We start from the raw sequence: 13,276 nt of genomic DNA, 5'->3' as shown, positions 1-13,276 counted from the left end.
ACCAGACTAAGCACAAGCTCGGTGATAGTTCACATTGCAAATACCAATATAGATATGTTTACTCAAGCATCGGATTTGAAAACAACCAACAGAAAAATTTATACATCGAAAAACTAACTTAAGGTATTAAAGTTTTTCACATTATTGCTATGTACTTAACTTATGTAATTGCATAGGATTACATTTTTTTTAATTTCTCTTTCGGAAAAGTATCAATTTTAAAATAGAAATTTCTGTTTCAACGAACCGATGTCTTGCACATCACTAATCACAGCAACTCTAACTCTAGTTGTGTTAGCCACAAAATGGCTAAATTATCAACACTGCTCTGCTAAGACCTTTAACAGCTGTTGTTGTTGCATTCACTAACATAAACGGGGGTTGACGTTATTTGCTGTTGTTTTTGTTACTGCACCGAAGTGTGCGTAAAACGAGCCGCGTGGCCGAGTGCAAAATCACAAAGCAAAGCACACAAAGCCAATCAATGGTAATGATTACAACAAATGAGCGACACGCTGCGTATGGCAAATAAAAACAACAACAATTGCTTGTGTGGGGTGGGAGCAGACAAAGAGACAGACTGCAAAACAAGAACTCCCACACAATGCTCTCTCATTCTATGTGTTATGCTTTGTTCGCTCTCTTTTTTGAGGCTTTTGTATGGCTGCTCAAACTAATGTTTGTATGACTAACAATTAAACTTTCAGCTATATCCTTATGGTGTATATAAGATCTACTAATTAATTCGTGTTCAATATAATTAATTAAGCAGCTATCTAATATTACAAATTATATATGTTTGTATAATCATAAGCAAGCAGTTAAGATATCTTAAGGATCCTTCTACTACACATTAAAGTTTCAGTGTATTTAAGTTGTCTCTTTGCGCGCTCTCTTTGTGTGGAGGGAGCTCCAGCGACGAGGGATAATAACAACAACAACAAACATACATGATTTGTTGCAGCTACCACCAAAAATACAGTAACAGTACAGTGTCCAATTGGCTTCGGTCTTCGTTTCAGTCGTGTTTCGATGTTCGACGCGAGCACACGTATTTTGGTGAATACCCTGCGCGCAGAATGCATTGCAATATTTTTGTAAATCTCAATAAATAGGTATGTGTGAGTGTGTGGATTGTGTGGCTTGTGCAGTACATCAAATTCAAAAGAAATTAAGCAAGTAAAATATTGCAAAATAATCCGAAATTCAGCTAGATTTTAGCTTGCCAAACAAAAGCTAGCAACAAAATGAAAAGAACGTTGTGCATAAATGTAAAATGTAAATTACACACATGTACTGCTGTCTGTGTCTGTTCGTGTGTGCGTGCGTGCGTTTGTATGTAATTCATAAGCAAAATGCAAAATGCGAATAGAATTCTCTTGTTCTCGGAAGTTTCCGTCTGTTTTTGTCATCGTCTCAAAAGTCGCCGCCGTCGCTGTCTTCGTCATCGTCGACGTCGCAGCCGCCGCCGTTTCGTCTGTCACTACACTAGCCCCCGGTGGGTTGGCTGTCTCGCTCTCGCGCACACGCTGTCATTTCTGCTATATTTAGCAACATTTCCAATTGGAAGATTTTTGATTTGACCTTTTGGCAGTAAAAGCTTTTAACTGTAATTATTAGGCAAAAGCGAACGTAAAAAATGCAAATCTCTATATGTGAGTGATTTGTGTATAGTGTGTGGGTTGAAGTGTGTGTGCGTCTGCATATGAAAAAATCGATGCCAGACTCCCTGTGACGACGTCGACGACGACGCTAGGCAACTTCATTCAGTAAAGCAAAAGGCAAAAGCAAAACAGCGACGCCAACAGCGCAGTTAAGACAAAGTTGGAGCTTTAGCTGCCTGTTTGTGTGTGTGTGTGGGGGCGGCTGAGGTTGCAGCTCGAATTGAAACTGGATTTATGGACAGTTACCGATAGCACAGGAAATGAAATTTTTCCGTATTAGAAACTTAAACATTGCAAACTTTTATGCCCATTATTTTTTGTTGCATCCGTTGAAATGCGTTTTTAGGCCACCCAATGCAAAGTTGTATGTTTTTTTTCTTCTCTCTGCTTGCAAAAATAGCGGAAAACAAGGCAATAGCATTTCGTTGCGTTAATGTGTGTGCGTGTCTACGACATGTTTATGTATAGCAGCATATAAAATGTGTGCGCCTGAGTGGGAGGGAGGAAGGCTAATCTGTCTCTCTGAGTGTGAGTGTGAGTGAGAGTGTGTAAGAGCGAGTATGAGTCTGAGTGCGCCTGAGCTTCATAAAACTCCTCTCTACACACAAAATGTATAGAAAATATGAATGAAGATAGGAAACGCGAGCAGCGGTGTGGGAGTAAGGAGCATGGAGTTTTGGTAGAGGAGCATTGGCAGAAGGAGTACAGAGTAAAATGTAGGAGTAAATAAAAGGAGTGAGAATAGTGCTCTCACACTTACTCTCCCACATTAGTTGGCAATTTCACACCTACGGAAACTAACGTAAGAGTTCTACGTGAAAAATCAATGCTAAATTTGTTGTCTCAACACTTTTTAATTGGCTTCTCTCTGAATGCTTCAATAAGTACTCAGCTGCAAAATGGTAAAAATAAAAATACCCTGAAGTAAATTATTGAGAAAAACAATATTATGATTGCATTAAGATGTTGTGGCGTGTGGAGTAAACTGATTTTATTGGAAATAAGCATGATTTTCTTTATCTTATTAGAAAACTACTTGAATCCGAGTAACTGAGTAGCTGAATCTGATTATATTTTTAAGCCTGAAGATTTCTATTGTATCTTCAAAGTTGGCATTATTTTAACTTCATTTTGAGCGCAGTTCACAGTTCAATTAGAGTTTAACAGTTTGTTGACCCAATGCCAAATTAGAGTAATTATTATTATAATTATAAGACATTATAATGAACATCTGTCATTGTTTAACTGGTTAGATTAATCCTACTAGCTAAATGGACTTGTATAAGTAATCAGGGACAAGTTCTTAGTTTTACTGGTTTCAAAACTAACAGATAAATCTGCTCATCTGTTTTTTTTTTAAATCCAATTAATTTTCTAACTGGGAACACAATAATTATCATTAACAAAATAAACAAATTAAAACTATTAGAAAGTAAATTGTCTTCTTAAAATTTATAAGCTTAAACTATTTTTTTTAACTTAATTATAAAATATAGTACAACATTCAATTATTTAAAATTTATTGACTTATTCATAAGGAACTAATTCTTAAACTTTTTTTCTACTAAATTGAATCAAACTTTATTACCGTTATTGCACTTCCAACTTTTAAAACAATAATTAAACAATCTGATGATTAATGGCCGCTAACAACGAATTCGATATATTTGTATGGGATTTGGGATTTAATTTATAGATATTATTTATAGATAGTTAAAAATAATAAGATACATATTTTACCCAATTTATATCTGAAATTTCTGAATCATCCAGATAACTTTTTTCACAACTCTTATTTATAGGGAATGTATAAGATGAACCCTCGTTTTGCTATAAGTTTAATAAAATTAATAAATTAAATTAAAAAAAAATTGTATATAAGGAAAGAACAATCTTTAACTGAATGCCGCTAATTATACTTAATCATTCCACTTTTGGAATTGATTTTGGCATGGATAATGTTCATATCCGCTTAATATAATTATTCATTGATTGCGATTTGTGTATTACGCATACAAAATCAATGCTATTTATTTATTATGAATAAAGCGGCTTACAGTTACAACAACTACAACAACAATAATATAATAATAACTTTGATTTTTTCAACAAACTTTCTTTCCACCCCCGCTGAATTTCCCCCCTGTTTCCCATAGAGCATCGACAGCAGCAACTAAAGCATTTTGATGACGAATTTAATGACCTGAAAAAAACGCCAATCACTTTCACACATTGCATAGATGAAAATTGAAACAGCCGACAACAAAGGCGAGCAGCGACAGCGACGGTGACGTCGACAGAGGCAGCGACTGCGACTGCAACAGAGGCAGCGACGACTGTGGGCGCATTGATTACATTTTCATAATCAACAAAAAAAAAAAAGAAAAGGAAAACAAAAAAAACGAAAACGAAAACAGAAAAAACCCGTCAGAAAAAAAGTCTCAGTTCCCTCAGTCGCTCTTTCAATGAAAATCGCATAATGGCAACAACACCTGAATCGTGTGGAGCACGCGATTCTGTGGAGGCGTTGGAACTGGAGGCGGATACAGAGACTGAAGCGGAGGTGGGGCTGCAGCTGCAGCTGGATCTGGAGGGAGCAACAGTGGCACGGGCAACGCCAGCTGAAATGTCCGAGCCCGCTGAACTGGATTCGTTGGATGCAGCGGCAATGACGGCCAACGAAGACCAACAAAAGCAAAAGTATGTCGCAAGCAAGCTCTAAATGAATTGAATTAAAATCTCTGCCAAGGGAATTGCGACACCCGACGGCCGAATGCTGCAAATATGATGACAGTCACTTGGAGCGAACGAACCTAATTACATTTTCATTTCATTTCATTTGATTTCATTTTGATTTCGATTTTACAGCGAGCAACTGCAGCAGTCTTCAATGGAGCCCATCTCTATGGATGACATACCTGAGCCCATTAAAGTGCTCGACGATATCATATCGGAGTTCGAGGAGGCAGCAACGAAACCTGTCGCCTTGCATAGCAACAGCGGGGAGAATCAATCCGAGGACGATGGCTATATGAGTCTCAGTCGCAAAAAGTGAGTAACATTTAAAGCAGCCCTCGCTGAGGGACACATGCTTTGCTTCAAGACACGTTTTCTCATCTTAATGACAAATTTAACAGTCAGTTAAACACGAATTTCATTTGCTTAAATCAAATCGAGACAGTTCAAAATAGAATTCGATCACTTGAATTGAAAATTGTCTTTAAATCACATTTTGCATTTGTACTCTATAGTTTAATTAATTTGCATAACCGAAATTTTTATGTTTATTCACTGTTTGAATACTGCAAATCGAGCAATTCTTTTCATATATTCTACAAAATTTGATCACTATCAAACGACAAACATAGAATGTAATAAAGAAACTTTTTTTCAATTGTATAATGATTATTAAATTCATCTTTCAAAGCAACAAATCTGTAATCTTTGACTTCACAGTTTATAAACTTAAAAACTCATTATCCTCATGTACAAATTGATATATTTTTTAATCTAAGATGTAAGGAGTAAATCCCAACTTTTTTTTAAATATTCATTTTTCCTCATCAAACTATTTTGCACATTTCCAATAGAGACTAAGAAAAATACAAATAAAATAAGGAAAAGTACGCCATCTAACTGTAATAAATTTAATTTCAAATTAAGAATTAAATTTTAAGTTTCCACCACAACTGACCGTATCATCAGTAAATTATGTAAACTAATTCAAGGATTATTAAGTTGTTAATAACTACTTGGCACTTTCAAATACACGTTCTTATGTAGCATGTCCAAAAAGGACTCCGAGGATGTGCCCCAAACACCGAGCACAGATACCGTGCCCGAGGGCAGTTTCAACGAAGTTGATGGCACGGCCGAGAATTTAACCAAATTATCGGAGGCGGAGCACAGTCAGGAAGCGACGACGCCACTCATACAGACAACGTTGGTGAGTACACCCCACCCTACATGGAGTGTACGTAATGGAAAACCAATTAATGCCCCTCCTCACCTCATCTCAACTCAGCCAAAGGCAAGAAGTTCCAACTCAACGCCAACAACAAACTCCAACTACTCGAGTCTACCCTGTTGTGGGGCACGTACATCAAACTTGAGTGCCGTTTCGACGGGTAACTCCTCAAGTGGATTGGCCTCCATCCGGGCGGGCAGTTGCAATGGGGAGCGAAATGTGCTGGGCATCGACATCAGTGCCGTGCATAATGCCGTGCTGCGTGGCAACCTGGCCAAGTTGCCTGAGCCAATTTTGAATGAACATCCGGTTACCATTTATCCAGGACCCTCGGCCAAGGCAGCTGGCGAGGGGGCACGCGGCAAGCGGCTACTTAATTCGGTGGAGAAGCACAAGGAGGTTTGCCACATGCTAAATCCACATTCCAATAGCACCACATCATCATCATCCTCTGGCGAGGCTTCTCCAGCTGCTTCGAATATTAATATGCAGCAGGTGGACGATTATTCCGAGGATTCACTGGAGGAGTCGACCATCTCCACAGACCTGACGCCGGTCAAGCTGAATGGCGTCGCCTGGGAAATACACTTTAAGAGCAATCAAAAGAAGTCTAACAATCCCAAGAAGGCATCTTCTGGAGCTGCCAAAAAGGTGAGTTTAGTAATTTATTGACCCTCAGGATTGCTCTACAAATATCTAACAATCATTAAACAACAGAACAACTATTAGGTTGCGAATAAAAATATTCTTTATCAGCTGTTACAAAGTTGCAATTCTCATAATCTTTAAACGTCTGATATTATAACAAAAAATATTTTCCGAAGAAAAATTAGTGTTGACAAGTGTTGATTCTTAAAAATTTAATAATTAAAGTAGCATACTCTCAACGAATTTCTATTGAAAATTAAAGTTGAACTTTCTTATTGTTCTATTAATAAATATACAGTGCGCTGATAAAGTCATTCAGTAATGTTATTTCAATTACAATAAAATGAAATGCATAAAAACAGTTTAATATTAATTACATTTTAATAGTAACTAGTAATTTCTGATATGATTGGAGTTTGATTTTTTGCTCTTTCTAATTAAAAACAAACTGTTTAATATCTAACATTCATTTTAATTAAGTATTGTAAAAAAACCAAGCTTCACAATGATACTTTAAATTTACCGATATGATAGATATAAATTGATGGCGAGCACTTTTTCACAGGGTTCAAATCCTGCAGTTTTTTTTTTTTTGACTCCAGCATATCAGGATCACTGAGAGTCGTTTTGAAAGACAGTTATAGAATACACATGCTTATTGCATCTTGTTTTGCAGTCCCAGCCTAAGGAGAACAACCTGGTGGACTTTAACAACAGCTTTGTCTACAATGAGCAGAGCATGTTGGGCAAGGGCACCTTTGTCATTCGTCGCTCCACAGCCAAGAAGCCGCCACGTGCCGCCGATGTTTTCAGCATACCAAAGCCACCACGAACATCGCTGGGCGCCGGCGCCATTAGCAACGAGTTCTATACGAGTGACAGTGAGCCAAGTGAATCGGCACCGTTGCCACCGCCGCCGGCACCTTCCGAAATGAACTTTATCTATAAGGAGTGCGATGCAGCAGCGGCACAAACGCGACGTTGCCTGGAAATGGCTGCAGCTCAGCGGGCAGCGCTCTCCCTGGACATTGCCGAGGCGACGGAGCATCTAAGCAACAAGCCCCTGAAAAGCAAGACGGCAATGTTGACCGAGAAGCGTCTGAGCGCCGAATCCATGCCGGACAACACCTCGAGCAGTGAGGAGTTCGATGAGGCGCGTCTCAATGGAAACGGCTTCGAATTGTTTACCTACAATGGAAATGGTAAGGAATCGGGAAACAGAACAAAGCTCTAAAGAACATTAGTTTAGCATTACGCAAATATTTAATTTAGTTAGTTACGTCAATTATCACTATCTCATCCCATTAAAACTAGTTGAATTTGTGTATCTACTATTATTAAAGTCAATTTTCCCTTTGTTGATTTTTTATACTAAATATTACAAATTGTTGAAAAAAGCAGCTTGCACTAAATTGTTAAAAGTAGTAAATTAAAAAATTAGTTGGACTGTTCATCATCATTAAATTTTTAGATTTGATTTTGACCAACACTAATTATTTAGCTACGATTTTTAATTACCCCTAAATACAAACTTTTTAGTGGACATTTCATTACCTCCAAATATTTTCATTATTAAATATTTTGTTGTGATTTTCATCATCACAACATATTGATTTGGGTATTTGACCATTTACTAAATATGTATGTTATATAATAATTTGGTGTGGTTTTCATCATTACAAAATAATAAGTTTACCTGTTCATAATCGCTAAACATTTATCACTAAATATTTAGTTAGGAATTTAAATTACCATCAACAATTTTTCTTGACCACTACTTAATATTTAATGAATATTTCACTAACTCTAAATATTTTATTGCAATTTGATTCATTTTTAAATATTTTGTTGCTATTTTCATCTCCACAAAATACTAATACATTACATTACCGCTAAATATTTAGTATTAAATTTTATTTGAGTTGTGATTTTCAACAGTATTAAATATTAGGTGGAATTTAGAGTCATAGTGTTGCCAAAGATTCAACTAATCCGGTTTAATTTTTAAACAGATCAACGCATCTCGAATGCCACAACGCCCCACACGGATCTGGCGCCCACCTTGGAGGAGGATGAGGAGCTCTCCGACTTTAGCTACGGCTGTGCGCCGCTCAAGCAAATCGAGCACAACATTAGCGCATTGCTGCGTGGAGACTTGCCGATAATGAGTCAACATGCTCCTGCCAATGGAGCGAGTGCAGCTGCAGCTGCCGCTGCTGCAGCCGCTGCCGAGTTGCACGCCAAGCGTGTGCTGGAGTTCCGTCCGGGCGTGCATAAATCGGAGAGTGCCAAGGAGATGCTCTTGTCACAGAATGTTGGCTTTGGTCCGTTGCCACCATCGCCGCCAAGTTCCAATCCAGATCTGTTTGATTACGATGCGCCGTTGCCTCCATCGCCAGTGGAGCCTCGCAAGCAGTTGGAGCTGCCAGCTTCTGTGGCAGTGGCTGGACCTGCCAATAACCGTGGCACCACTGTTGTCGAGGTGCATGCCACGGCATCCGGAGCTGCAGTACACAGCAATAGTTACACCCGTCGCAGTCGTGATAATGTTGCTGCAGTGCGTCACTTCAATGATGAGCTGCCACCGCCGCCAGCACCGGCCCATCAGTCAACCAGCTTTATAGAGGGGCTGCCCGGACTCTCTGGACCTCCGATACCGCCAGCGGTGCCACCACATCGAGCTGGTCACTCTGCCAACACGATGAAATCCTGGAGCATCGATTCACAGTATCGCAAGAGATCGCCCAAGCTCTTTGGCTATAGTAGCGGCAGTGGTATTACCACACCCACAGGCCTGGGACAAATGCCGCCTCTACCACAGCCGCCTATGGGCACGATGGGATCGTGCGAGGGCGGTTCGGTCGCTGGCACGGGCTCCTATCAGCGCAGGTACATCAACTATGGCACCAAGCGCAGTCTGAAGCAGTCGCCCCGCGAGGAGCATCGCCTGCAAACCTCATGTAGTCTTCCTGAAACGCCAATCTTTGCCAGAGGGTGCGTTTTTAAATTGAACTATAAGCTTTCCCAGTCAAACTCACATCATTTTTTATTTTTATTTACAGCTGTGACATACCACGTACGCCATATCGACGCCAAAATGATCCTGTACCCGTCAGCGGTTCACGCACGGCGCCAAGATCTAGCACATCGAATAGCATTAACATGGGCAACTCCATCTTGGGCATAGGAGGTGAGTACGGTCAGTAAAATAGAGGAGGACTAGGTCATTCAATTGTATACAATTTTCTTTATCTTAATTTCAACCGTGAATCGTTGATTACGAATATTCTACTATTGGTTTCTGACTAAAGATGTACTATCTTTTTTTTATAGCTCACTTTCTCCATTTCACATTCAACATTACCTTAATTATTATATAGATTATAGTTGATGTTATTATTCTATTGATAGAATCCCATTTAAGACTCTGTTAAGCTCTGTCTATCTTTTAATGACACTTTTCTCACTTCACCTTGACTTGGACACTCTTCATAATTGATGATTAAATATTAACTACCTAGACAATCAATTAAAGTCTTTTTATCTATTATATATATTTATAGTTGATTATACTATTTAGAGCTTATTTAGTTTCAATCTTCATATTAGATAATTTATTTTATATTTGTACTTATATAAAATGTCAAACATTTAAATTATAATTTTAAATTTTAAAAAATTCGACTGTTGATAAGTAGCTGATGACTATAATTAAATGATTAAATCAGGGAATAACACCGTAACCGGTACCGGAACCGTTAGCCGAAACTAACCGTTTCATTTTTAGTACCGCAACTGAAACCGTAACCGAATGAAAATTCTCTGTCAAGAACCGAATACCGAAACGTTTGTACCGGTACGGTTGTGGTAAAGTTTCTAGGTCTAAGAGTTGTCCAACTTGCAACTGTCATAACTTAATCAAAACTGAATAGATATTTAAACGGAATGTCATTTTGATCATTATTTGGCCTCTAAATTCATTCTGTATTAAATTTTTGTTTTAAATCTCAAGCTTTCACTTTTAATCAACTCCATATATCGTAATTCGTATAAAACAACACTATAAACTTGATTCTGAGACCTTTCATTTTTTTTAAAAAAAAACACATGTGAAACTGAACAAAGTAGGACTTGTAAAGTGGCTAAATCCGCAGTCTGACCAACTTCAAACTGTCATAACTTGATCAAAACTGAACCGATTTTCAAGCAGAATGTCATTTTGACCATGATTTGGCCTCAAATATTTTTAAATTCATTTGTTTGCCCTAGGTCTGTTTATTTCGATGTCATATTTATTACAAAACGACATCTTAACGTACCGGTACTGATACCGGAACCGAAAGAAAAAAACTGAAATTGAACCTTTTACCGAAATAGTTATTTCGGGACGTACCAGAATTGAAACCGTAACCTATATTTGTTTCGGTTTGATTTCCTGTATTAAATAAATAATAAATAAACTTTTTAAAATCTTCCTTTCCAGCTGGCACCTATGGCACCGCACAGATCTGCCGTCAGCGTTCGATTAATCATGCCTTAGCTTCGAATGAAATGCTGCGCATGACGGGAGCTCCAGCACGTGGCTGGTATCCCAAGCAGCGGAGCATGCGACCCGCATCCACGGAAAACATTGATCGTTTGGCCTCGGTGCGAGTGTGGGACAATCCGGCGGGCATGTCCGGCACGGGACAATCCCGTAAGCCGCTCACACTGCCGCCCAATCTAACACCCTCTTTTTTGAACAAATCGCCGCGTGAAGCGCTGCGACGTGTCACCAGTTTGCTGATTACCAAAAAGAGTGAGTAAATTATGAACAGGCCGATTAAGTCCTTTATAAATTGGATTCAATTCTTTTCTTATAGAAAGCAGTAAGGAGCGCAAACACAAGGCTTACAGTGATCTTCCCATGGATGATAGCAACAGCAAGCATGCCTATGAATTTGAAACTGGTAAAATGCGATTAATTCGATCTAAGGAGTATCTTTAATCCCTGAAATTTCTTTACAGGCTCCGCAAAGCGCAAGGAAAGCTGCAGTCGCAAGGATAATGCTGCCGCGGGCGTCGGCACCACTCCAAAGGCCAAAAAGAAGGGTCTCTTCAAAACGCTTTGGAAGCGCACGAAAACCACCTCGCTGGATCAATAGAGTAGATCCTGAACTGCAATTTGTAATGTCAAGCCCGAGCACTGCCCCCTCCCTCTTCTCTTTGGATATGTTTATATGATAAGCATACTTATTCCGTACATATATCATGTAAAAGTATTGAGGGAGAGTTCAAGTTATATCGCTAGGTAAACTTCCAGATTCACCAGCTCATCCATCAACTATTTAGACTCTTGCAACACATTTGACTTATTCTCACGCTCTCACGTTCGTTCACCTTGAAAATTTAACTAATTATGCAAACAAAACATAAAACACAATTTATATAAATATATCGAATATGTTTCGGTCGTCTAGTAATTGAGTAAAACTGAATAATTCAAATGCACAAAGCCGTGAATCGTAAAGACTGAAATCAAAAAAAAAGTAAATGCGTATTACAAATTTAATGACAAGAAATGAGACAAAATTTTCACACCAGACCAGAAGACAACAGTATTATATAGAGATATAAATGTATTCGGAACGAACCCAGACTTTGAACTTGCAACAATTCCATGGCCGTACACACAATTAAAAAAGCACTTAACGATGAGCAACAAAAAAAGAAAAGAATATGAAAAAAGTAAAGCATAATAATTATACAAGCACTGAATTTATATATAAACTGGTAAACTCTATATACATAGTTTTGGGAGTATAACTGAACCGTTTAGGGTTCCAGACAGCATTACTTACTTTATATGATGATGTTGCATATACACATATAATGATGAGGCACCTCTTTTTTAGGCGTAGAACTTATTTGGCTTCGGACAGAAGTGTACATGATTTACTATTAAATCTTCTACCATCTTCCAAGAAATGAAGTAGAATTCCTGGCGAAAACTTAAAAAAAAAGTATAAAATATCTAAAAAGAAAATGGTAATTTCTTAATTTGAGAGACTAGAATAGCCGAAACGCCCTCCAAATTTCAAAGAATGTTTGATAATACAATTTCGAAATAATAAAACCAAATTTTGAGTAAACTAAAAAATTAATACTTAAATTAAAGAGGAAGAACAAATGCTCAAGAGGACTTTACCAGGCAGCATTTTCCATCCTTTTGTAATTTGGAAATTCTGAGCTCAGATTGGAGCAACGCGAATACGAATAACTGCAATAAGTAAAACTGTAAACGTTTACTAGTCATTAAATATAAAAAAAAAGAAAATGGAAAATGATATATTAATATTAATATAGTATATATGGAAAATTATGTATTTTTTATTAACACACTGATAAGCCAAATGGCCAAATTGGCAGCATTTTACGAACAGGCGCCTTCGCCGGAAAGCCAGTTGAAAAGTATTATTAACGAATTATATTATATTATGCTATAGCAAGTTGGTATTTATTATAATTAATTATATTGTATGTACAATTATTTGTATTAATAATATTGAATATATTTTTAGAAAAGTAGTGTGAAAATAAAAAATTAAAACCATAATATAAGCCAACAACAAAATTAAATATGTGGCACTTGGGTACTTGAACTATCAATGGATCATATGAGAGCAACATAAGAACATAGTAATTATTCGATCAGAAACTTAATATCCGATGCGCAACAGAGAAAGAGATTAAAAACGAGCATAATAATACAATTAAACAGTGCTTAGTCTATATAGTCGATTTTGGGATTTCACGTTTTACTTCAATTTGCGCAAACTTACTAAAGCACTAAAAAAAAAAGAAAATGCCCAAAAAAAATATAAACAATCTCTATGTACATCCCATCCTTAAATCCTACTCATACATTCAGGCATTCAATTGAATTGCTTGTGAGTGAACGACCCACAAATAAATGACAAGTTACAATAACAATTCACGAAATAGATAAATACACTCA

At 37.6% G+C, this 13,276-nt stretch overlaps 1 protein-coding gene across 2 annotated transcripts; it reads left to right on the top strand.

Moving 5' to 3' along the window:
• Window positions 1–999: 999 nt before the first annotated feature.
• Window positions 1,000–12,580, top strand: LOC117779544. Of its 2 annotated transcripts, XM_034615776.1 has the most exons (11): window positions 1,000–1,115; window positions 3,821–4,364; window positions 4,533–4,715; window positions 5,448–5,610; window positions 5,689–6,282; window positions 6,956–7,481; window positions 8,292–9,273; window positions 9,342–9,469; window positions 10,763–11,077; window positions 11,142–11,228; window positions 11,287–12,580. In XM_034615776.1, the coding sequence occupies exons 2-11, from the start codon at window positions 4,144–4,146 to the stop codon at window positions 11,421–11,423; spliced, it is 3,336 nt and encodes a 1,111-aa protein (XP_034471667.1). In that variant the 5' UTR covers window positions 1,000–1,115; window positions 3,821–4,143; the 3' UTR covers window positions 11,424–12,580. The 2 variants fall into 2 exon arrangements, with proteins under 2 accessions (XP_034471667.1, XP_034471666.1); XM_034615775.1 differs by having other exon boundaries at window positions 5,448–6,282.
• Window positions 12,581–13,276: the final 696 nt, after the last annotated feature.

This window comes from Drosophila innubila (assembly GCF_004354385.1).
Source record: "Drosophila innubila isolate TH190305 chromosome 2L unlocalized genomic scaffold, UK_Dinn_1.0 4_B_2L, whole genome shotgun sequence".
In the NCBI taxonomy this organism is placed as follows: Eukaryota; Metazoa; Arthropoda; class Insecta; order Diptera; family Drosophilidae; genus Drosophila; species Drosophila innubila.
Note: the sequence above shows the minus strand (reverse complement) of the source record. Positions and strands in the feature narration are given on the sequence as shown.